The 26,586-nt window shown below is 43.2% G+C and overlaps 1 protein-coding gene across 1 annotated transcript; it reads left to right on the top strand.

The window, feature by feature from the left end:
- The first annotated feature begins 364 nt into the window (after nt 1–364).
- Nucleotides 365–23,073, top strand: cntn1b (contactin 1b). Its single transcript, XM_015957753.3, has 24 exons — nt 365–500; nt 4,846–4,999; nt 5,079–5,114; nt 5,205–5,331; nt 5,417–5,595; nt 13,919–14,014; nt 14,174–14,386; nt 14,459–14,558; nt 15,785–15,969; nt 16,041–16,165; nt 16,241–16,358; nt 16,426–16,576; nt 16,666–16,793; nt 16,946–17,118; nt 17,203–17,326; nt 17,464–17,631; nt 18,597–18,746; nt 18,821–18,891; nt 18,991–19,243; nt 19,365–19,486; nt 21,535–21,724; nt 21,798–21,919; nt 22,000–22,156; nt 22,230–23,073. Exons 2-24 carry the CDS (start codon nt 4,945–4,947, stop codon nt 22,304–22,306), a joined length of 3,120 nt encoding a protein of 1,039 aa, XP_015813239.1. The 5' UTR covers nt 365–500; nt 4,846–4,944; the 3' UTR covers nt 22,307–23,073.
- Nucleotides 23,074–26,586: the final 3,513 nt, after the last annotated feature.

Below are 26,586 nucleotides of genomic sequence, written 5' to 3'. Positions count from 1 at the left end.
CTGAAAGTTCTGTGACCGGATTTGTGTTTAAAGCATGTTTTTCCTGGTTTTCTATTGCAGCTTTAACTTATATTATCAGTGCCACGCATGTGTCGATAATCCAACAACAATTAGTTTAAATACATTTATTCAGTTTACATCATTTTTGCAGCTTCCCCATGAGTTATACTATTCTAGCCTTTTAGCTCTAGGCTTAGTTTGTGATTAAATCCTTTTCTCCCAGGAATGATTGTTCTGGGCTGGTCTAATCCAGATTTATTTTTCCTGATGCCTCCTCAGATCTGGGATGCGCTTGTATTCCTGCTTCCTCGTCCTCCCTCTCTCACGGACCAATCACAGCCGAAGCGTCGATGACGTGTCACAAATCCAACAGAAAAGTTCATCCTGAACGGGACGCTCGAGTCGGGCGGGTGGGCTGAGTGCGCGGGGCGATGCGGTTCTGGTTCAGGAGTGTCGCGAGGACAGCGTGTTGACTAATCCCGTTCCATCCCGCCTCAAAGGTAAGAACCGAACCGGGGCAGATCTTCCGGTGTCTTGTGGCTGAAGGGGGACATCTGGGGTGTGTTGTGGGTGCGCTGTGGCGCAGAAGTGGACCGGCGCTCTGAAGTACCGCAATGCAGAGCAAGTACCGGTGCAGCTCCGTCGTCATTAGGATGAGGTGATGTCAGGAGCTGCGCAGTTAGCTTAGAGGATGCTGTGCGCAACGTAGGGCTCTGAAAACAGTTTAGAGTTTGAAAAAACAACCAGAAAGAGGACGGAGGAGGTGCAAGGTGAAAGTGACAGAATTGAGTCAAGGGCAGAGAGAGCGAGAGAGAGAGAGAGCAGCTGGATGGCTCTCATAATCAATCACCTGCATTCATTTGGGTTAAAATGCAGTTTGTAGTTTTTCTGTAAAGGATCTCCCTCCAGCTCCTATTCTCTAATGTAAACTGAACAATTCAAAATAAATAAATAAATGATTAGGACTGCACACAACGAGATTAGATCTCCTTTCAGATGTCTGCATTTGTCAATTTCTGTTGTGATTGAATGTAATTGAGGAACACAAAAGAAAAATGAGCCCCATGCTGAATTGATGCAGTGCTGCTGACTGAGACAGCTGAAAGCATCAATCCTGCCACCCATGTCCCTAAAACACAAGGATTAATACATCTGACCTACATTACAGCAGTCTGCCCTGAGAGGATGTGAGGATGGGATTACCAACAGGGAGGAATACACAAAAAACTATCAAGTGAATTGACCAGAATCACAGTTATAATACATAAAGCTGTGGATGAGTTTTAAATAAATTAGCTTACTTTGAGTTTGGATTAAACTGAGTTGAGAGAAATCTGATCAGACCAAGAGGTGCCTCTCGATCAGACAGGGGTTTGTCTTGTTTCTGAACTGCATCTCAAAGATATGCAGAGGACATACTGATTTAGCAACAGAAGCACAACATATGCATCCAGTAGTTGAGGACTGTAGCAGCATAAGTGTTGAGTCATCAGGATTGTCCATTAGGAGTCAGTGCTGCAGTCTGCATGTGGAATAGATCTGTGTCGGGTGGATAGCTCTGGTCACACACACCCTCTGTCAGGCTTATAAATGGCTGTTTCACCCCCCCCATATGGAAATGACTGTGCGGTACCTTGCTGCTGCTGGATGTAAGCATGACTAGGAGAAAATTATGTTGATCTCATTAACGAGCTGAGCTGTCTTTGGGGTTAAATTTGATTCCAAACATTAAACATTAGATTTACTGTCGAAAACTCAACTCTTCAGACACTACTTCATTTTCAATTAAATCAGCAAAGAATAAAACATGACAACACATTTCTTACATGAGCTTAACGCCAGTGGTTTGAAATGATACCTAAATGCATTTTGTTTAGCAAACTGAATGAAGTGAGGAAAACCTCTGTCCCGTAAGTTGTTTAGACTCAGGACCTATTTACTCATTTGCTCAAACTGATGAATGAATGAATGAATGAATGAATGCTCAAGTTGTGCTATTCTGTTGTAACCTCACATCTTTCTGTTGCATACTCAGAGGGAAATACTTTAAAAGTCAAGTCATCAATGTTTTTCTGTTCTTTTTGTATAAAAGAAACAAGCCTGAATTTTTACTGGAGACATACACTTGTTTATTGATGAGGGGATCCATCCATTTTCATCCGGTTATCCGAGGTCGGGTCGTGGGGGCAGTAGCCTAAGCAGAGAGATCCAGACTTCCCTCTCCCAATGTCAGCATTCCCTAGCGAGCTGAGAGACATATTCCCTCCAGCAAGGGTCTTCCTCTAGGTCTTCTCCTGGTTGGACATGCCTGGAAAACCTCACCAGGGAGGCGTCCAGGAGGCATCCTAACTAGAAGCCACCTCAACTGGCTCCTGCTGATGTGGAGGAGCAGCAGGTCTACTCCAAGCCCCTCCCAGATGACCGAGCATGTCACCCTATCTCTAAGGGAGAACCCAGCCACCCTGAGGAGAAAACTCATTTCGGATGCTTGCATTCACTATCTCGTTTTTTCGGTCACTACCCAAAGCATGTGACCATAGGTGAGGGTAGGAACATAGATCGACCGGTAAATTGAGAACTTTGTGTTCTGGCTCAGCTTTTTCTTCACCAGGACAGATCAGTACGATGCTCCATCACTTTATATGCAGCACCAATTCATCCGCCTGTCGATGTCGCACTCCATCTTTCCCTCACTTGTGAACAAGACCCGAGATACTTAAACTCCTCCACTTGAGGCAGGAACTCGTCCCTGACCTGGAGAAGGTGTTCTATCTTTTTCTGACTCAAGTCCATGGTTTCAAATTTAGAGGAGCTGATTCTCATTCCAGCTGCTTCTCACTCAGTTGTGAACTGTTCCAGTGAAAGCTGGAGATCTTGGCCTGATGAAGTCAACAGGACTTCATCATCTGCAAAAAGCAGACCTGGTCCTCAGGCCACCAAAATGGATGTCCTCAACGCCTCGGCTGCACCTGGAAATCCTGTCCATAAAGGTTATGAACAGAATCGTGACAAAGGGCAGCCTTGGCGGATTAAGTTTGTTTATTTTAAACAGTTTGTTCGTTCTGTAACAAAGAAAACATAAAAGGACCCAGAATGAAGACTTGGACAAAGAGGAACTGAAAACACTAAAATACTTTAAACCATCAATGTCCTCACCCCAGAAACTTACATTAAAGCAAAATAAAACCATTAGTTTATGTTTTTTTTATTTATTGGTGGCAATATAGGTTAGAATAATGTAAGGCTTTAAAATTCTGATATTAACAGATCAATGTTTAACTTTTTAAATTCAAACACCTACTTTCTCTTTTAAATTTTTTTTATTTAGAATTTTTCTCCAGTTAACTTTAGGGCATCCTTGAAGAAGACCTAATTTGTCATCAAAGAGTTATGAATAAACAACAAAATAAGTCGACGGTGCAAACCTTCCATAAGGAGATGAACAGAAGTTAAACACGGGGGACAACATTTTACAATGTTTTGATGAAACTGAGGGCTATCTCTACAGGGAGGTCTGGTTACTAAGATGAGAAAACAGTTGGATGATGTGCAGATAAAGGACAGGTGACGGTTATGAGGAAAGACCCAAAAGGCACAGGGACTAAAGTAAATTACACACAGAACCCAAAACTCCAGAAAATAGTTAAAACATTTTTTCTCTCATAAAGAAAATCTAAATTTGAAAATGAAACAGCAAAGCCCAAAACTGTGATTCATTTATTATTTTTATTCAATCATCAAACACATCTTGAGGTCTGTTTCATCAGTAAGAGCTAAAAACACATTTTTTTGCAATAATAAATGCAGTTATGTATTTATGCAGTGAGTGTAGCATCAGTTACCCCCAGACTTTTTGGCATGCCCCCTCCCACACCTGAGCTCATCCTATTGGCCTATCAGTTTGTTCTATTTATATCTATTTTCCTGTCTGGTTCTTTCCTATTGCTGTCTCTTGTTTCCTTTTACATCCCATGTGGCTGCAGCTGCACGCAGCAGCAGTGCAAAGTCATCCTGCAGAGGTGACACTTGTGAGTGCACAGCAGGACACATCTGGCTGCTGCAGACTTTCTGTTATCGTGCAAGCAGACAGCCCAGCTCTGGGGTTTGGTGTGTCAGTGTTTTTTTTCTCTGTCTCTCTGTCTGTCTGTCTGTCTGTCTGTCTGTCTGTCTGTCTGTCTGTCTGTCTGTCTGTCTGTCTGTCTGTCTGTCTGTCTGTCTGTCTGTCTGTCTGTCTGTCTGTCTCTCTCTCTCTGTCTCTCTCTGTCTCTCTCTCTCTGTCTCTCTCTGTCTCTCTCTGTCTCTCTCTGTCTCTCTCTCTCTGTCTCTCTCTGTCTCTCTCTGTCTCTCTCTCTCTCTCTCTCTCTCTCTCTCTCTCTCTCTCTCTCTCTCTCTCTCTCTCTCTCTCTCTCTCTCTCTCTCTCTCTCTCTCTCTCTCTCTCTCTCTCTCTCTCTCTCTCTCTCTCTCTCTCTCTCTGTCTCTGTCTCTCTCTCTCTCTGTCTCTCTCTCTCTCTGTCTCTCTCTCTGTCTCTCTCTCTGTCTCTCTGTCTCTCTCTCTGTCTCTCTGTCTCTCTGTCTCTGTCTCTCTCTCTCTCTGTCTCTCTCTCTCTCTGTCTCTCTCTCTCTGTCTCTCTCTCTCTGTCTCTCTCTCTCTGTCTCTCTCTCTCTCTGTCTCTCTCTCTCTCTCTGTCTCTCTCTCTCTCTCTCTCTCTCTCTCTCTCTCTCTCTCTCTCATTTGTGCTGAGTCACTGAATCTTTTAAATGAACAAGAAGTCCAGCTCATTCAGGACATCTTGATGCAAACTAGATGAGTGAATTAAACTAACTTGTGATTTTCCCTCTCTCAGCCCTCTCCGATTCATGCTCTGCTCAATGACTTCTCCTTGGTGTCCTTCTGTCCATCCATCTAACTCTTGTGGGTTGTGAGATTCATTCTGCTAACAGCCATGGCTTTCACAGCTCTATTGCTGCTGAGCTTCTCCTCCTACACTTCCGTCACAGGTGAGCTCAAACCACCTGCTCTCTCCAAGTGATAAGCTAATGTAAGGCCCGTTCTGACATGGCGGTTTGTCTTGTTTAGTGGCGGTCCTGTTCCGTGAGCCAAGGATATATGGAGGTGAGCTCAATTGTTGGACAAATAAAGCAGCAGGGCAAATTTTGTTTCTTTTTTCAAATACGCTAACTTCTTTTTGCTCAAATCTGTCAGAGGAGGCTACTGGTTATGGCCCCATATTCGAAGAAGAGCCTGTGGATGTGGTCTACTCTGATGACTCTCCCGATAAGAGAATCTCCATGAACTGCAGGGCACGTGCAAACCCGCCAGCTTTTTACAGGTCAGGAAAGTAAATATACCTAAACAGTATTCACTTATTCTGTTTAATGTGATGGTTGTTTATTTTTTTATTTTTTTTTTAATAGTTGGCGTCACGATAACTGGGAAGTCAAGCTGAAGGAGCAACCAAATGAGCACTACAGCCTAGTTGGAGGGAACCTGGTGATTACCAATCCCACCAAGAAGCATGCTGGGACATACACGTGTGTGGCCAGAAATATCTATGGCACTGTCCTCAGCAAAGATGCTAGGGTCAAGTTTGGATGTGAGCATTTTATAGCTTTTACACTGATTTAGAAAAGCACAACACAGTACCAAAAAGCAAGTGTCCTCCAACAGTCTAAGCCTACTGCAGCATAACTAAAAAGATGAGTCAAGATAACCCTAATTAATGCTCAGTTTTAACAAAAAGGAAGTCTTAAAGGGGTAATATGTATGAAAAAAGGAAGAACGACGTCCTGTGGTCAAATTTGGGTACTGCAGTCCAATTTTCTAAACTAGAAGTCCTTTTCTCATTCCTGCTCCATGAGTTTCATGGCAGTTGCCAGTTACGGATCAGCACTAGAAGATTCTAGATGATAGGCATACAATACATGGCAAGTTGATAATCTGGTCATATCTGGTGTTAGCACTCTAGGGTGTTTTCCATTTGGGAGCAATTACTATACTTATTACGATAGAAAGTAAATAGCAAGTTAGAGCCTCCCATGAATCAATATTTAGAGATACGTGATAGAAACTCTTTTTAAAAAATTTACACATGCATAAATTATTTAGGCTATTAGAGTCATTTTTGTGAGAAAAATGTTTTTTATTTATTTTTTTGCCAAACCATGTGACATCAGCTGATGGAGTCCTGTTAGCTTAATCCAGTGAAAAGTATGGATTCTAATGCGGCTCTGACACAGAGGAAACTTAAAATATTTATAATTATGTTTATGTTTATGCATTTAGCAGACACTTTTGTCCAAAGCGACTTACAAGTGATAATCGGCATATTGCCCTTGAGGCTAACAACAATAACAACAACAACATTGACATCAGTCATGGAGAGTAGGGAACAAGGAATGGACAGTAGAGAGGGGGGACGGGTGCAGGCAAGGTGCTAGTTAAGAAGATGCTCTCTGTAGAGCAGGGTCTTCAGGAGTTTCTTGAAAATTGAAAAGGAAGCCCCTGTTCTGGGAGTGCTTGGAAGGTCATTCCACATTTGTGGAATGATGCATGAGAAAAGTCTGGATTGTCCTGAGCGTGGTGTAGGCACTGCTAGCCGACGATCCTGTGATGACCGGAACGGCCGGGCCGAGACGTAAGCCTTTGCTAGAGGGTTCAGGTAGATGGGAGCCGTACCATCTTGGACTTTGTATGCTAGTGTTAGCAATTTGAATTTGATGCGTGCTGCTAGCGGTAGCCAGTGGAGCTCAATGAACAGAGGGGTGACGTGTGCTCTTTCTGGCTGATTGAAGACCAGACGTGCCGCTTCGTTCTGGACCTGTGAGGTCTCACAGTACTGCCTGGAAGACCAGTTAGAAGGGCATTGCAGTAATCAAGGCGGGAGATGACAGTAGATTGCACCAGGAGCTGGGTGGCATGTTGTGTTAGGTATGGTCTGATCTTTCGTATGTTATACAGCGCAAAGCGGCATGAACGTGCAACAGAGGCAACATGATCTTTAAAGGTCAGGTGTTCATCAATCATAACACCCAGATTTCAAACTGCCTTTGAAGGAGCCATAGATAGGAATTCATTTTGGATCAAGATATTGTGCTGTATGGATGGATGGTTTTGCTGGGATGACAAGTAATTCAGTTTTAGAGAGGTTGAGTTGGAGATGGTGGGATTTCATCCATTTTGATATCTCAGAGAGACAGTTTGATATTCGTGCGGAGACAGTGTGGTCGTCCGGTGGAAATGACAGATAGAGCTGGGTGTCGTCTGCATAGCAGTGGTAGGAGAAGCCATGTGATCGAATGATCTCACCCAGTGAGGTGTTGTATATGGCAAAGACAAGAGGTCCTAGTACAGAGCCCTGGGGGACTCCTGTGGCAAGATGGTGCACGGTAGAGGATTGTCCAAGCCAAGATACACTGAATGATCGTCCTGTGAGGTATGATTCAAACCAGGCGTGTGCTTTCTCTGTGATGCCCATGGTAGAGAGTGTGGACAAAAGGAAGCCATGGTTGACAGTGTCAAATGCAGCCGATAAGTCGAGCAGGATAAGCACTGAGGATTTGCCTGTTGCTCTATCTTCTTTTAAGGATTCAGTCACTGCTAACAGAGCAGTTTCAGTGGAGTGGCCCTTTTTGAACCCAGATTGGTAAGGATCAAGCAGACAGTTGTGTGAGAGGTATTCTGTGATCTGCTTGAAAGCCACCCTTTCAATGATTTTGGACAGAAAAGGGAGGAGAGAGATAGGTCGGTAGTTCTCCACATGATTTGGAGGAAGAGATTGTTTCTTTAGCAGCGGTTTAACCTGAGCATGCTTGAGAGAGCTGGGAAATGTACCGGATGTCAGTGATGCGTTGCTCACATGTGTGACTGCTGTGGCTACTGTAGGAGCAATAGCTTGGAGCAGCTTAGTCGGAATGGGATCAAGTGGGCATGTGGTAGGGCGGCTGCATGTGAGAAGCTTGGACACACAGTCCTCAGTGACTGGGGAAAAAGAGGAAAATGAAGGAGTAGGGCCTGAGATGGTTGGGCTTGAAGGAGTTTGTGGTAGTGAATGTTCAGGAGTGGCCAGTTGAGTAAACTGTTTGCTTATAGCTGCCATTTTGTCAGTGAAGAATGAGGCAAAGGTGTCAGCTGATAGATTTTTGGTAGGAGGTGGAGATGGAGGGGCGAGCAGAGTTTTGAATGTTGAAAATAGTTTCTGAGAGTCAGTAGAGCTGAGAATTTTGTCAGTGTAGAACGCTTTCTTTGCATCAGTGATGCTGGAAGAGAATGAGGAAAGTAATTCCTGAAATTTCAATAGATCACCAGGATCTTTTGTTTTTGCGCCATTTCTGTTCCGCAGCTCTAAGATTGGTGCGTAGAGCCCGGAGGGTATCATTTAGCCAAGGGTGCGACTGAGAGGATCTAGCAGGTCTAGTGGCTAAAGGACACAAGTTATTAAGACAAGAGCAGAGTGTGGAGCAGAGTGACTCGGTGGCTTCATTCACTTCATAAGCAGAGAATGTGCTGGGAGATGGAAGAGTGGAGGCAACAAGAGGGGAGAAGTAGTTGGGTGCCAGATTGCGGCGGTTGCGGCGGAATGAGACCATTGGGGAGGAAGCAGTGGACCTCCCTTGTAGAGTCGTACTGAAATGGATGAAGGAATGATCGGAAAGGTGCAGCGGTATGACAGAGATTGTGTCTATGGCACAGTTTCTGGTGAAAATGAGGTCAAGTGCTTTTCCAGCTTTGTGAGTCGGAGGACTTTGTACTAGTTTTAGATCAAATGATGACATTAGTGACAGGAATCCTGATGAGCTTGGATTGTCCAGGTGAATATTCACGTCTCCAAGGACCATTGTGGGACAGTCGTGCTAAGGAATGGAGGAAAGCAGGGTGTCGAGTTTATCAAGAAAGTCTCTGAGTTGACCTGGTTGACGATATATGACAACCAAAAAGAATTTTTTCGGTGCAGTCACCTGGATGGCATGGTATTCAAAGGAGTTGTATTTAGTGATGGGTAGCAACTGACTATATATCCATTTATTGGAAATTAACATGCCCGTTCCACCACCTCAGCCAGATGCACGTGAAGTGTGGGAGACAGTGTGGTTAACTGAGAGAGCAGATGGGGTAGCATTATCACATGGTTTGATCCAGGTCTCAGTGAGAGCCAGTGCATCAAGTGACAGGTGGTTTGCATATGTGGTAATGAAGTCAGCTTTGTTTACAGCTGATTGGCAGTTTCACAGTCCCATAGACAGGTGGATGTCTTCGGGGGGAGTTGATTTTAGTGAGCGGAGGTTTTGAAGGTTGCGAAAGCGTTTTGCTGTGTGTGACCTTCCTCTGGAGCTAGTGATCACAGGTATAGGATAATGGCACATTTTGCTAGGTGTTGATGGAGCAGCGTCTGGGTCGAGTTGTTTGCTCTGTGTACCTGCTCTGTGGACACGCGCAGGTAGACACGTATGTCTTTACCCCGGAGAGTCTTCACACTGGAGGGGCTGAGACACAAGGGCTGACGCTTCCGCTGATAATTGCGGTTCCTTCTGCCCGTCTCGCTACCATGGGGAGCAGAGCTTTCAGCCGCTCTGCTCCCCGTCTCTTGAACTCACTTCCCCCAGACATCAGGAACATTGACAGTTTTACCCTTTTCCAATCAAAACTCAAAACACACATGTTTAAATCTGCCTACAACCTCTGATTTTATTGAACTGTTTCTCTCTTTGTTTTTTCTTGTTTGGGTTTTATTTTTGTTTTATTGTATTTTATTACGTGTTTTCTGTAAAGTGACCTTGGTTGTCCTGAAAGGCGCTTTGAAATAAAATGTATTATTATTATTATAATTCTACTTCTGATGGACCAAAACCATAAAGTTATGAGTTTGCTGCATGCCCCAGAGAGCAGAGACAAACCAGAGGGAGAAACGATCGGCCAAAGCAGAGAGATTGTGGAGAAGCAGCGGGGGAGCAGCAGGTGCGATAACGATGCTGGCTTAAACTCGTGTGCTAACATCATAACATTGTACAGATTACTATCATGTACCAGACAATTAAAATAGCATTGCTCAGTTAATATAATATTAATATGTGACAATAATAAACTAATGAGCGTCTGTCAGCTGTCTCAAACTCATTAATATCCGTTCACATAACATAGTTTAGCGCTTAGAGTGAGGGAGAGAGACGCCTGTCATCCGGTTGTGGAGCTCATGTTGGCTTCTGTGAGCTGGATCCGACTCAGAAACCAGCTTGACTGGCCCGCTGAGCTGCGCGTCTCTTCTGGTGGTCGGTTCTGATCTGGTTCTGATGGTGATCCGAGCTCCAGGAATCCGCATTTAATTTTTTAAACCCCGCCACGGGTCTCTGGAGCCCAGCGCGGACCTCCCTGTCCCGGTACCGACCGATGTGAGCTACAGAAGTCCGTTTATTCAGCTGCACAAAACACTCTCAGGCATGGAGATAGAAGCGTTGTTTCTCTTATCAGGAAATCCGTGGACTTGAAGTCTGGACAGGCTGGAGTTGGTCCAGCCGTCACAAACTATAGTTTTTCAAAATGAACACAATCTAGAACTAGTGAACACACACTCATTAACATGACCTCTCTACCCTAAAACTACCCACTCCTCACACTGAGCTGAGGCAGCGCCTAGCTTCTTTTTCCCTTTGGTTACATCAGAGGTTCAGATTCAGAAAACAGAGCCTTTTTAGAAGCTTTTCTGAGAAAGGCCACTTTTTAATTGAAAAACTCAGCTGTTGTGTATTTTAAAATGAAATATCCACAAAAAGCAGTTCAAATATTTTTTGGACAGAATTTTATATGAATTAGAAAAAAAATGTACCTGCTATTTGCTCTTTAAAGTAAGTGTGGATTTTTACCATCTTGCAGCCTGCAGTTATAATTATGAATGACATATTATAGAAAGTTAAACACCATTATTGACTAAATTCACTTCACACATTACTTTTCACTGTAATATCAAGTTGTTGATAATTGAAAAAGTAGAGATATCTTTAGAACGCACTATTTACTTCTAAAACACCATTAGCATCGTTAGCTCAACGTTAGCCTTTACCTCATCATATTAAAGTAAAGCAAAAAGGTGCTGTGGCTTCTTAAGGGTACAAGAAATAAATTCTGTTTACTGGCTTTGATTCTTTAAAGGGATACTTAGCAACATTTTCATGTTTTACATACATTTCTTGAGCCAGTATGTGCTAAAATGACCCTGTACAGGGTTAATGAAATGCCACCCAGCCCCTATTGCCGCTTGTGGTCAGAATATTCCATTTTCAACTTCAAACTGGCTGGGCCGCTCTGTTGGGACTTATGGAGCTGACATAACTGGCACAACTGGCACTCAGTCTGGTTCCAGCATGTTTCCTACATGTTTTAGATCATGAACACAGCTGATTTGTTCAATTTAGTGAAGAATCACTCCTGTAGACATTAATGAAGACTGGGGAGACATTTCAGACATTAATGGCCGGAATATACCGGACGCGGAAGCGCAACAATATGCCGCGAAGCGCCGTTGAAGAAACGAGCGCTTCTAATCGGCGCCCTTGTTAGCCCATGCTCTCGGTCACATCAGCTGAGAAGTGCTGCAAAGCACTGTGAAGGCACGCACCGTGCAGCAATCATGTCAGCATGAGCTCTATTTTGATCGTGAGCTGTGAGTGAGCAGTGTCAATTCTGACAGGAAGTCATACCAAAGCAGAAGAGGCAGGCTGGTAAATTTTGACAAAATAAAAGAAATATTTCAAAATAAAACCGCGATTGATAAATGTGATCATTTTTGTGTATCTAAACAAAATAAAGAGATAAAAATGAACAAATACACACACACACACACACACACACACACACACACACACACACACACACACACACACACACACACACACACACACACACTGTTTGGAAAACAGTAATAGTGAGCAGAAGCGCTCGTTGAAAATTCTCACCTGACGTGAACAAAGGAGGAGCGGACAGCGCACAAATTTCGTGAGTGATACAATTCACGATGCTTCACAGCTGGTATGTTCCGGGTGTAAGGAGTTAAAAAAATTAATGCACAGCAAGGAGAGTTCTACTTACGTGCACTTGGGGGTGCTAAAAACAAGTCAAAACTGCCTAATTCCGCTTTGAACAACTCTGGAGCTTTTGGCCTACTGGTATTGAATTACAAAACCCGGCGCTGCAGTATTGTCTCAGTCTTTAGATTTAACTGGACCTTGAACAGATTCAGGACACCCTGTATAAGATGCAACAAAGCAGCCAACGGAACAGAGCTCCCTCCATCTCCCTAAACACACACAGTGGTCTTTTCTTTCTTTGCTTAATTTTGAAATATGTTATTGTAGAGTTCTTGTTGCTTGTTTTGACAAAAAGCTCCATCCATCCATCCATCCACTGTCCTAACCTACTTGTCCATGTAGGGTCGCGGGGGGTGTGGTGCCTATCTCCAGCGGTGCCAAAAAGCTCTAGTTTTGTCTTCTCTTTTCAAAAGACATTTTCCTTTGTGATGTGTTATTTAGGCAAATTCCTTTTTCATGATTTGCTTTCAACAATGGTGTCAACATCATTGGTGTCCTGCTCAGTTCTCTTCCTTTGGACCCACTTTGGCTCAAACAGCCTGTGATCTAAAGGTCACCTCTTTGAAAGATACTTTTGGGTTCTTTGTCAGCATTTTTCCTCTTGGTGTTATTTACAGTCCTGTGGATTTTAGCATCCTAAATACTTCAAAATTTAATCACAGATACATCAAGCGGTTGATGATGAATATCTTTCTAATCCCCTGAGACAACTCTGGCCATAGCTGTCTTTGGTCCATGCTCAGTGTGGTACACACCCAGATACCAAACAGCACTGTGATTACTTTTCACAAATAAAGCAGGATGACAGACCAATTACAAAGTTGAAGACAGCTTAACATTTCATACAGAACAGGCCAAAAGTCTGGACAACTTCTCATTCAATGTCTTTATTTTCATGACCATGACCATGACTAAGGGGCCAACAAGTGCTAAACACCTCTGGGAACTCCTTCAAGCCTGTTGGAAAACCATTTCAGGTGACTTCCTCTTGAAGCTCATTAAGATAATGCCAAGAGTGTGTAAATCAGTAATCAGAGCAAAGGGTGGCCGTTTTGGAGAAAATAGAATATAAAATACGTTTTTCAGTTATTTCACCTGTTTTGGTTAAGTACATAACTCCACATGTGTTCATTAGTTTTGATGCCTTCAGTGAGAATCTCCCAATGAAAATAAAGACAACACATTGAATGAGAAGATGTGTCCAAACTTTTGGCTTGTACTATAGCTCAAATAATTGCAGTTGTTTTTTTTTCCTTTTTTGCTATTTTTAATATGATTGTCATTTGTTAATATTTAATTCTTTAATTCAGTACCCAAAGGACTTTGAAAGCAAATGCACCATGTCGACAGTGATGTATGTCACTGGTGATGGTGATAAAATTTTATTTTAATCCGTTTATTATTTTTATTTTAGACAAATTGCTTGTGAAAACATAACATTTGTTACAGTGTGAAAAATAAGATAAGCGACAAAATAAGATGGGGCGACGGTGGCACAGGAGTTAAGTGCTCGCCCCGTAATCGGATGGTTGCAGGTTCGAGCTCCCCTCAGTCTGTCACTGTCGTTGTGTCCTTGGGCAAGACACTTAACCCACGTTGCCTGCTGGTGGTAGTCGGAGGGACTGGTGGCGCCAGTGCTCGGCAACCTCGCCTCTGTCAGTGCGCCCCAGGGCAGCTGTGGCTACATCGTAGCTCATCCCCACCAGCATGTGAAAGTGTGTGTGAATGGGTGAATGACTGTGTTGTAAAGTGCCTTGAGGGGTTCCATGACTCTAGAAGGCGCTATATCAAATACAGGCCATTTATTTCCTAAAATCAATTCTTTTCATCTTCAACGCGTAGTTATCGAGGCATTTCCTGACGACGAGAGAGAACCAGTGTATGTGAAAGAAGGACAGGGGGCCGTTCTGTTGTGTGTCCCTCCAAAGGTCTGGCCTGGTACGTGCAGATTCTCTTGTCTTCATCAGCCTTCAGTAGAACTGACAATGTCTCACATTTACCACAAGATCAGTCCATAGCTTTTTTGACATTTAACGTCTAATATACAAAGAAAAAAATATTCTTATGCCTGTTTAACTTTTTTAATCTCGTTTTCAGAGGAAGTGACTTATCAGTGGATCTACAATGAGTTTCCAGTTTTCCTGCGAACAGACCGTCGTCGGTTTGTCTCTCAGAATACGGGGAACCTGTACATCGCCAAGGTGGAAGCTCAGGATGCAGGAAACTACTCATGCTTTGTTTCTAGTCCCATTTTAGGGAAGAGCGTCTACTCAAAGTTCATCCCTCTCATCCCTTTACCACCTGATGATGGTTAGTCAACTGAAAGCTGGTATAAAAATACTTTGTTTTATTTTCATTGTACTTAAAAGTTTTTTGTCTCAGGTGAGGAGAAAAAATATCCAGCAGACATCAGAGTGAAGTTTCCAGACACTACTGCCATGCTGGCCTCTAATATCACACTGGAGTGCTTTGCTCTTGGAAAGTAAGTTTTCATAAACTCAGTCAAACTTTGACAGAATTTTGAACCCTTCAAAAGAATATTGACCATGAAATCAAGTGAAAATCACAAGATTTGAAGCCCTTTGAGATATGTAGGTAGCGCATTAGAGAAAACCCTAAACTGGGTAATTTTGTTGGTGATCCATGGTAATAATAAGGGGCTCGAATGAAGACAACTGGACTTCATTGGTTTCTTGAAGATGTTTCGCTTCTCATCCGAGGAGCTTTGACAATTCTGACTGGAATATGGGAGAGTCAAGCTTATAAACTGTAGCTGTCGATTGTTGCGTAACAAGCAGAAACTACTTATGAATACCCCTCATTCCTACTCCTGTGAAGTTGTTAGAGTCGTTAACCTCTTTTATGTGGGAATGATTGTTAAGACCTTTAGGGGAAACTAAACAACAATTGCACAACCATATAGCACAACACAGGAGTGCTGTTTCTTCAGGTCAAGACTCTGCAGTCCACTTATACCTGAAGGACAAGGGACACACTTTGAATATGACAAAGTACACATTCTGTACAGAGAAGATAGATGGTTTCAGAGAGGAGTAAAGGAAGCCGTCTATGTCAAACTGGAAAACCCTGCATTAAACAGAGGAGGAGGCCACAGGTTTCCCCTTTCCAGCACAGGCCACAGGTTTCCCCTTTCCAGCACCTATAGTGCAGCTCTGAACCCAAATCCAAAACTGTTTTCAGTCTAGGTCACACCCTCCTGCATCTGATCAAAACAACCATTTTAACACAATAAAGCCTAATGACTCCCAACAACTCTTCAGGGGGTAGGGAGGAATGGTATTCATAGGTAGTTTCAGCTTGTTAAGCAACAATAGACGGCTACAATTTTTAAGCTTCCAGTCAGAATTGACAAAAATGAGAAGCGGAATGTCTTCAAGAAACCAAAGAAGTCCAGTCGCCTTCATTTGAACCCCTTTAGATTGTTGAAGGGATAGTTTAAAATATACCTTTCTACTTAAAAAATGCTTTTGCAGAAGACACACTAAAACAATAGGTAGCTATGTTTAATTTGCCTTTTGTTGGTTATGCATCCTGTTGGTATTGTGTTAAAAACAATCAGATATTTGCATATTTAAACGTATCAGTGAAGCCAATATATTTTTGGTACATTGGTAAACTTGGTACATGAATGCACTTGCTTTCAAGATTTTTGATCGTATCAACTACTGTACCTTTCTGTATATTCAGTCCCATCCCTCATATCGTATGGAGGAAAGTGGATGCCACTGACCTTCCTGCAAATCATGAAATCAGCGAATCAGGTGCGGTGCTTCATCTGTACAATGTTCAGTACGAAGACGTCGGAGGATATGATTGCGAAGCCATCAACACTAAAGGAAAGGACTGGCACAAGGGCTGGCTTTATGTGGAATGTACGTGAAACTGTGTTTGAAAGTGTCTTTTGGAAGATGCACACAGTAATGTGTTTGCTTGTACATTTTAGCTGCTCCTGAATGGGCGGAGACCATCAACAACACCCAGGTAGACATTGGTTCGGAACACACGATGCGCTGTGTGGCTTCGGGAAAACCCTTCCCTTTCATCCGCTGGTACAAAAATGGATACATGGTAGTCTTTTTTTTCCCTTTTGTTGTAAAAAATTACACAATTTTAGGTGTCGGCTCTAAAATGTATGTTTTTCAGTTTGGGAAAAACGAGTTGAAGTTTTCCAGCCTGACGTTTGATGACTCAGGGATGTACCAGTGTATCGCTGAGAACTATTGGGGCATCAAATATGCCAATGCTGAGCTGCGAGTCATTGGTGAGTACTTGCAAAAGCAAATACATTGCAGAGCATACACTAAGTTATCATTTGAATCTCCCACTAGCCTGTGCGCCAACATTTGAGCTCAACCCCGTGAAGAAGCAGCTTCTTGGTGCCAAAGATGCTCGAGTGTTGATTGAGTGCAAACCTAGAGCGGCTCCAAAACCTCGATTCACCTGGATGAAGGGCAAAGAGTTGCTTTACAACAGTTCACGGTCAGCATGATTAAATTTCACATGAAACAAGAAACATCTATCAGGATTAAGTGCCACCAAGTTCTTTGTGTAATTTGGTTTACTTTTAGCATTTCTGTCATGTTGGACGGGACTTTGGAGATCCTCAATGCCACCAAAAATGACGAGGGATTTTACACCTGCTATGCTGAGAATGACAGAGGAAAATCTAACAGCTCGGGCTATCTAACCATCACAGGTAAGTTTCTGCATGCATGTTTCTGCACTTTGGCCAAATCAAGAGTTTGTTTGCAAGATTCACAAAATTATTTCCACAAGACAGAAGGAGTGCAAGTTCAATTGTTGTATTATACTGATTATGTTCTGAATTTTTAAATTTAATTTCATCAGAGCCTACCAGCATCACAGTAGCACCTGAAGACTCTGAGGTTCAGGTCGGAGATGAGGTGATTCTCAGGTGCACTGCTTCATATGACCCTATGCTAGACATCACATTCATTTGGGCCATAGACTTTCGGGTCATTGACTTCAACACTGAGTGGCAACACTATGAGCGAGTTATGGTACAGTGACATTTTCAAAGGTTTAGTCAAAGGTTCTGTTTCTTCTAGGCATGCCTCATTTATGTTGTGTTTCTCATTGGTCAGAGTGAAGATGGAGTTGGTGACTTGAAAATAATCAATGCCCAGATCTGGCATGAAGGTCGCTACACTTGCACAGCTCAAACCGTTGTGGATGATGACACCGCTTATGCTGACCTCAAAATTGTTGGTCTGTTCACATGCTTTCAACTACATGTTAACTAAGCATAACTGTTGTTTTTGTGTTCGACGTGGCCGACAAGATCTGTTGACATTCTGTATTAAGCTATAGTACCAGTTTGGATACATGTGTCCGTGAATCTTCAGGTGTTCCTGGGCCTCCTGGTGTAATCCGAGTCGAAGCGATTGGGGACACAACAGTGAATCTGTTGTGGACAAAGGGAGCTGAACACAACAGCCCCATCCTCTACTACACCATTCAAACCAGGCACTTCTGGGCATTGTATGAAGATGACTGGAGGAATGCCAGCACTAGTAAGTACTGATTTTCTGCCAGCATGAGGCATCTCTTCCTCTGTTGACTTCTGATTCTTTGATGCTTCGAAATTTTCAGATTTTGTGGGGTATCAGCAGGTTTTGAGGGCTTTCTTCATTCTTGATGAGGATGTTCTCGGTCCTGTGGTGTGATGTTCTGATGAATTGTGCTCCTGTCAGTGATTAGAGTAAAAGAAATACTGACCTGTGTGTGTACACTTGCTTGTGTATGTAAGGTTTCTCTATAGGAGTGTTCAATAGTGAGTGTGAAGGGCCACAGATCTTCCCCCAAAGGCCCGCAGAGAATGGATTAGTTCCAAGCCCCAGAGATCCAGACGTCTCCCAGGAATAATTTTCTTCCTAACACACCAACCTTGAAAGTTTGGGCAGCTTTACACAGCTTGTGCACACACTGACAGAAACTTCACAGAGAGACAACTCCTTTGAACTCAGGACAACTTTGATGAGTGTAGACTCACAATTACAAACAGAACATTGAATGAAAATCCACTGTTAGGAGTAGGGGTGGTTTTGTCTTTAAACTAACACACAAACACACACACACACACCTGGCATGTGCACCTTCACAGGCCAGGAGTTCTCCACCCATAAAGCCACTAGTTGTGTTATCAGCATTTAGCTGTGAATAATCAATAGTTCTCTGGGAGCGTCTCCATCTAATTTCTCCTAGGCTCCAGAGAGAGACCCCCACTATCCTAGCTAACAGTGGACAAAACATGTTAAAACTGCTACACATGACATCTAACCGCTTTCCTGATACACACTGTGGACATCATATTCAAAGGCTTCCTGGATAAGAAGCGAAACATCTTCACCAAAACAGAATTCCAATTACCTTCTAATCCAAAAAAAGAACATTTTTGAATGTGAAGGCTTTTTTCTTTATACTTATAGGTAGATCTTACATTTTATTAGCTTTTTTGTTGGACGTTTGTGTCTTTCAGATCCAGCTGTCATTGATGGAACCAGGGAGCGAGCAGAAGTAACAGATTTATACCCTTGGATGGAGTATCAGTTCAGGATCATTGCCACTAATGAATATGGCTCCGGAGAGGCTAGTATACCTTCACTCAAGATCAAGACCTGGGATGCCCGTAAGGACACTGGAAAACAAGATTGTTTCATGTGGTTTATATGAAAAGGAGATAACACATTGTATTCACTTTAGCTCCAGTGGTTTCTCCCACTGGTGTGGCGGGATACGGAGGGAGAAATGGTGAAATCGTCATCACGTGGAATGTAAGTGCCTTCACAGTATGTCTCATTCTTAAGGGAAATTTATGTCACTCAGCCTGTATTTTTTTTTTACACAAACCTGTTTCCACATCCGACCCTCAGCCTGTCCAGCCCTGGTACTTCTATGGCAAGAAATTTGGCTACATCGTTGCGTTCAAGCCTCACAATGCTTATGACTGGTGGTACGAGACTATCTCAGACCCCGAGACCAGGCGACACGTTCACAGAGATACCTACTTTGTTCCAACTGACGAGGACTTCCAGGTACGAGAGTTTCAGGTGAAGATCAAGTCATTTAATGTGAAAGGAGATGGACCCTACAGCCTCACTAAGGTCATCTATTACCCAAGAGATGGTGAGAGGATTTTCATTGTTCCATCAGTTTGAAATCAAAGTCATCCTTCAAATAATTTACCATTTAATAGTTCAGGCACACCCTTGATCAACCCTGCTTTTGTACTCTCTATATCAACCAGTACCCACAGAGCCTCCAACAGATGTCTACGCCAGGCCGGTGTCCTCCACTGAAGCTGTGGTTTGGTGGCTTCCAGTGGTAGACACTGGAACAGGTCTACAGCAGTACATTGAGGGTTACCAGGTACAAATATGTGGTTCCATTTTAAATGGGATTATTTTATTAGGCACTTATTATCTCCGAATTAATTATATTATTACAAAAAAGTGTTAATACCTTTGATAAAAAAGAATACATTTATGATAATGAGGAAATTTAATACTAGGAATCCAGTAAAAACTTTCCCCATCTCATCAGAAAGCATATTAATGGGTCAGTGTCATTTTTTTTGGACACATACCATTTTAGTTCTAAAGCAACGCAAGAAAAATAACTTGTACAAGAGAAATTGAACTACTTAGCTGCAACAAACAAGCTAGTTTAAAACAAACATGGTCTCAGAACTCTCACCCCTCCCGTCAGCTATCATCCCCCACAGAGTTTAAAGCCGGCATCGACTGGTGCAGAAGAATGATGCGCCAAACTGCTCTTGCATTACGGCGCAGAACCAGCCTTGCCCAGCACTTGCTATCAGACTTTGAAGGGAACCTGTAGTCTTTTCAGAGCTACAATATGTAAATGGCTTGAGAAAAAAAACACTCATACGCCCTTGATCAGATCGGTAACGCTGGCCAGACCCTGTGTTTTTTGACATGCCATCATCTGTGACTGTGTACAAAAAAGGTGAAAAGTCGGTTGTTGTGAAGTCAACTGGAAATGAAAAAAATTCGGGTCACCATCATGGTGGCGTGCCTGGCAGACGGGACAAAGTTGCCCCCATATGTGATTTTAAAGTGCAAAACTGTGCCAAAAGAGCCAGTGACAGCTGGCATTGTTGTAAGAGCGCAGGAAAAGGGCTGGATGGAGAGTGAACTTGTGGTAGACTGACTGAAAGTGGTGTGGGGAACACGGAGCGGCGCTCTCAGAAAAAAAGAGAAACATGCTCGTGGAGACCTGACTGATGCTGTCAGGATAGTCTGCGCAGGAGGTCACCAAGTGGCTCCTGTATGGTGATCATACACTCACACCATCTGGAAAAATAAAAAATAAACGGCTGTACATCAGCTTTATGAATTGATCCATCAGGCATGGGGTGAAAATAAAACCAGAGAGCATCATCACTGGCTACAAAAAGTGCTGCATATCTAATGCATTGGATGGCAGTGAGGATGACGTTCTGTGGGAGGAGCCGGAACCGCAGCAGTATGAGAGTGACAGTGAGCACAGCGAGGCAGTCTGTGAATAAAAGCCTAATTTTACTTTTGATTTAACGTGTGAGCAAAGTTCTGATAGTCATCAAATAATAAATAAAAGGGAGGGTTGTCCTATATTCGGGTCAATATGGTAGTTTTAAAATATTTTTTCTTTTTTATCTCCATAATATATTTATCGCTATACTATGTTAGAAAATTGAGAGGCATGAAAAATATGTCAGCAGCCGCATGTCTTGGACAATCGAGTGAAGAGAGTGGTGGAGCTGTCAACTGGCAACTACCTGGTGGTGAGTTGGCTCCGATGGTGGGGGAAGATATCGGTCAAATCTGGCAGGCCTAAACGTATTGTGAGGGTCTGCTGAAAATGTCTGGCAGAGTCTCCTGCTAGAAGGATCTTCAATTCCCACCTCTGACATAACTACCAAACTGTGGCAGGTAGGGGACACTGAGTCCAAGTGGGCCCCGTTTGTCCATTTTTGTAGTGAACGATCAGAACTGTGGCCGCAGGGTCATTGGTGCCTGTCGTGGCGGCAATCCCCAAACCCGCTGGTGGACACTGATGGTTATGGATGCCGTCAAGCTGAAGAAAGAGTCCTATCAGGTCTTTTTGGCCTGTGGGACTCCAGAGGCAGCTGGTGGGTACCAGCAGGCCAAGGTGAATATGGCTCGGGTGGTCGCAGAGGCAAAAACCGGGGCGTGGGAAGAGTTCCGTGAGACCATGGGGCAATACTTCTGTGCGGCTTCAAGGAGATTCTGGTCCACCATCTGGTGCCTTAGGAGGGGAAAGCAGTGTGCTACCAACACTGTTTATAGTGAGGCAGATGAGCTGCTGACGTGTACTCAGGATGATGTTGATTGATGAAGTCTGGGCCTCCCATAAATCTACCATTAATCCTGTTCTTGTGTTTTGCTCACCAGGTCAAATACTGGAGAAAGTACGATGACCCGGAGCCAGGAGCCAATCGGATTTTTGTCTCAGCCGAAGTTAACCAGACCAGGCTGGAGAACATGCTGCCGGACTCACACTACCTCATCGAGGTCCGTGCCTTCAACGGAGCAGGACTTGGACCACCCGGTGAACACTGTGAGATGTTCACAAAAAGACCACGTAAGACCAGTAATGCTGACTAAGAGATGTGCAATAACAATTACATATATATTGATAAATGACCCCTCCACAGCACCCTCAGAGCCTCCCAGGATGTGGCGCTACATCAGCTGGACTGGAAAATGGTTGTACGTGTGGTGGGATCACATTCCATATGACTGGTTTGGAAATGTATCCTTCCCACTGTACTACAAGGTTGGTAAAAGTACTAAAAGGAACATTTTCAGGTCTGTATGGCAAAGTATTTTAAATGATCCATGTTTGATGTTTGCAAGGTCATGTTTAGAAAGACGGGCTACATCTACGGGAAGGTCTACATCACTGGCTGGCACTTCATGGACTTTCCCATGCCTCAGCTCGGGGATTTTGAGCTGATGGTGCGTGGCCGTTATGAAGGTGGAGACGGCCCCGTACGGAAGATTAGGATTCAGGGTAAGACCTCAAAAAGTTACTGACTGATCAAATATTATCAGTTTCAAAAATGTTTCCTCCTCCTTGTTTTCAGGTAAAGCATCTATGACCACGCCCACTTTAAGCCTTTTGTTATCGATGCTGCTGGTGCTGCGCATTATGGGATTTTAAGTTCAAGCCTGCTCAAAGTATCGTGTAAATAATGGGACACAAGCACATGGACCCAATAGAAGGACTTGCTCTGATGTTACACTAAAAAAAGATTAGTCATCAACAGTTTAGCACTTTTATGGACAATTTGATGTCCGCACACCTAGATCAGCAGGATGCATTCATAAATCTAGAAGGAACAATCCAAAATTTGTAAAAATATCCGCTTTAGACTTCGTGGCAAGTCAAAGAAAATCATGATAATATAAACACTGTATATTAAACACTGATCGTATTAAATGTGTAAAAAAGTTACTAAGCTGCACTTTTCCCTTTTCACCTTTATTTTTTATTTTTTTTTATTTAATGTTATGAAGTTTCCAGGAAACACACATTTCTCTCACATGATTAAAAACAGTTTAATCTACAAAAAAAATGCAATGTTGAAGGGATTTTTGTCCTTTTTATTTTGTTTTTGAAGAGAAACTTGTTTACATCACAAAGTCCTAATTGTGCTTTTTATCAAGATTTTTGACAGTCATTTTGTAAAGGTTGCTGTATTTTTGCTTAACTTACATTTTAATCACAACCCAGAATCCTGATGCCAAAGCGAGTCTCTTTAACAGTAAAAGCCATAGATTGCTGTCACATTTTCCCTTTTAATTTTACACTCAAAACAACACTTTACTTAAAATTTGAGGCCTGAAATGGACAAAATAAAACCAACATGTAAGTATTTGTGCTAATTTTATTTATATCAAGCTATTAAACTAAAGAAAATTGAAAAATGTGTGCACTCATGGTGTTTTTTAAAATATATTTGACTCCAGAAAAGATGATGGCTGATTCACCTAAATGAGGCAGAACACCTAGTACTAATTCTCAGTAGTAATTAGTTTCTGGTTCGGCTTCGGCGCCTAGTGGGCTCTTCACTGGACCCGCTTCAGTTTGCCTATCAAACTGGCATTGGTGCTGATGATGCGATCATCCACCTCCTGCATCGCTCGCTCGCTCACCTGGAGACTGTTGGGAGTACTGTGAGGATCATGTTTTTTGACTTCTCCAGTGCCTTCAATACCATTCTTCCCTCGGTTCTGAAGGACAAACTGGTGAACGCTGGAGTGGATCATCACTTCGCTACCTGGATTCTGGATTACCTTTCTGACCGACCACAGTATGTGAGGACTCAGGGCTGTGTGTCGGATAGTGTCGTCTGCAGCACGGGGGCCCCCCAGGGAACGGTTCTGGCTCCGTTCCTTTTTACCATCTATACTGCGGACTTCTCCTATAACTCTACTCAGTGCTTCTTGCAGAAGTTCTCTGATGACTCTGCGATTGTAGGTCTCATCAAGGATGGGGATGACAAGGAGTACAGGAGACTGACTCAGGATTTTGTGGACTGGTGCCAGTTGAACTATCTACAGATTAATGCCAGCAACACTATGGAGCTGGTGGTAGACTATTGTAGGCATAAGCATTCCTCGCTTCAACCATTGAGCATACAGGGCATGGACATTGAGACTGTGGACAGTTACAGGTATCTCGGGGTCCGTTTGAACAATAAACTGGACTGGACTCATAATTCAGATGCCCTGTACAGAAAAGGGCAGAGTAGGCTGTACCTACTACGGAGACTGAGGTCATTTGGAGTTGTGGGCCCTCTCCTGAAGACCTTTTATGACTCTGTGGTGGCCTCAGCCATCTTTTATGGTGTGGTCTGCTGGGGCAGCAGCATCTCTGCGGGGGGTAGTAAGAGGCTGAACAGACTGATCCGCAGGGCCAGTTCTGTTCTAGGATGCCCCCTGGACCCTGTGGAGGTGGTGAGTGACAGGAGAATGACAGCTAAACTGTCATCCCTGTTGGATAATATCTCCCATCCCATGTAGGTGACTGACAGCTATGACCAGCTCCTTAAGTGGGAGACTGCAACACCCAAGGTGTGGGACAGAGAGATTCCGGAGGTCTTTCCTCCCCACTGCTGTCAGACTCGACAACAAAACTGCTAGATGAAGCGTCATCTGTATTTCTAAGCTGTATATAGTATGGTTATTTTTTACTCAATTTTTAAGGTATAAATTATCTATTGTATTGAGTTTATTTTATCTCATTACGATCAAACTTGTATTTTAGTGTTTTCTCCCTCTGCTGCATAACTTTTACTTTACTTTTACTTTGGCTGTAAACGAAACAAATTTCCCACTTGTGGGACTAATAAAGGTTATCTTATCTTAACTGAATACAGCCTGGCAATGTGAAGTTGATGCCAGTCCACACTCCACGTCGGTAGGTGGCAGACCTGCCAACCTGTACGCATTTTGCGCAGCCAGTACACAATTTGGCATCTATTTACGCTGGTACGGCTCCCCCGTCTAAACTAAGATCTGTATATAAATACATTTTACATGTGTTTATATACATATCTATGGTGTCAGTCACAAATGCTTCAGCCTTTTAAAGCTTTTTCTGCATGATGTGCTCTGCAGGGAGCACTTCTCCATTTCCCTCAGAAACAATCTCACAGCTTTGATGTTTAGTGTCAGTGTTTAGCAGCATTTTTTGCTCTGTCTCATCATGGACCATCGGAACCTTGGGAAATCTCCTGTGAAGAAGAAGAAGAAAATATCATTCCATAGCGCCTCTCAAGATAAAATCACGAGGCGCTTCACAAAAACAAAAAATGTAAAAATATTAAAACAAAAATAGAAAATAGTTAAAAATATGTTTAAAATGAGCAAAAATAGACAATTGTGATTGAAAAAATGTTAAGGAAGAGAGAGTGAACAGGAAAGAGGGAAATCAGTGGATCCTGAGGAAGGTGGAATAGTGGGGAGAACAGAATAAAGAGAGAGTGGTGAAGAAGGTCATACAAAAGCCACTTTGAACAAGTGAGTTTTCAGCTGCTTTTTAAAGGAGACCACTGAGTCCACTGATCTCAGGCTCAGGGGGAGAGAGTTCCAGAGTCTGGGGGCCACAGCAGCAAATGATCTGTCTCCTTTGGTCTTTAGCCTGGTGCTGCACAACCAGTAGGCTTTGATCACTGGACCTCAGGGACCTGCTGGGGGTGTAGGGACTAAGAAGATCACCAATGTAAGATGGTGCTTGTCCATGTAAGGCCCTATAGACCAGAACCAGGATCTTGAAATGAACCCTGAAGTTGACTGGCATTCAATGAAGCTGGAGGAGAAGCGGGGTGATGGGGGTGTGTTTGGAGGACTTAGTTAGAAACTGAGCACAGGCATTCTGAACCACCTGTAGATGGTTCAGGGAGGTTCTGCTCAGACACGTGAAAAGAGAGTTACAGTAGTCTAAGCGTGAGGAGATGAAGGTGTGGAGAACTGTCTCAAGTTCAGAGGAGGACAGAATGGGACTCAGCTTAGCAATGTTCCTGAGATGGAAGAAGGAAGAGCGAACAAGAGAACTGACATGAGAATCCAGGGTGAGAGCTGGGTCAAAGGTCATGCCAAGATTCCTGATAGAAGGTTTGGTGTGAGGTGTTCCTAAGTCTGTAATTAGGATTTCATCATTTTGGTATACTCACCAATCCATGTATGTGAAATGGGGTAATTGTGTATCCTCTCCTTTTAAGGTCTGTAATGGTGTTCGACAAGGACGTATTCTGTCTCCTCTTCATTTTACTGTCTATACGGACGACCTGTCGAAGCGGCTTCATGACCGCAGAACTGGATGTGTGGTTGGTGGGACAATAACAAACCACTTAATGTATGCAGCTGATTTGGTGATCTTCTGCCCATACAGTGCTGTCTTTCAGCAGTTACTGATAGTCTGCTCTCAGTATGAGTCAGAGTTTGACATAAATTTTAATGCCAACATGAGCCGTATTTTAATTGTGAGAAGTAAGGAGGACAGTAAGCTGGTTTTTCCAGATTCCTTTCTATCCGGTGCTGTTCTAAATGAATGTACTGTGATTACATATTTGGGACATCACACATCTGCGGACCTGACAGACGATGTGGACAGGTACAGACAGTGCCTTCTACTGTAAGTGCAGGTAAACACACTGGCACGCAGATATAGAATGGGTTCTGTACCTGTGAAAACCGCACTGTTTAAAGCATATTGTACCCCTATGTACACTGCCCATCGATGGAAGCGTTATAAGAAAAGTAGCATGAGGAAACTCACTGTTGCGTATAATGATGGGTTAAGGACAATGCTTAGAATGCCAAGAAGGTGCAGTGCAAGCACAATGTTTGTTAGTGTGGGTGTTCCCACAAGCCCTGCAGTGAGACTGAATCTCATGTCCAGTTGTATGTGTAGATTAAGGGACTCTAAGAACAGTA

Source organism: Nothobranchius furzeri, chromosome 1, assembly GCF_043380555.1.
Source record: "Nothobranchius furzeri strain GRZ-AD chromosome 1, NfurGRZ-RIMD1, whole genome shotgun sequence".
Taxonomy (NCBI): domain Eukaryota; kingdom Metazoa; phylum Chordata; class Actinopteri; order Cyprinodontiformes; family Nothobranchiidae; genus Nothobranchius; species Nothobranchius furzeri.
The sequence above is the reverse complement of the archived record's forward strand: the minus strand, read 5'-3'. Positions and strand labels throughout refer to the sequence as shown.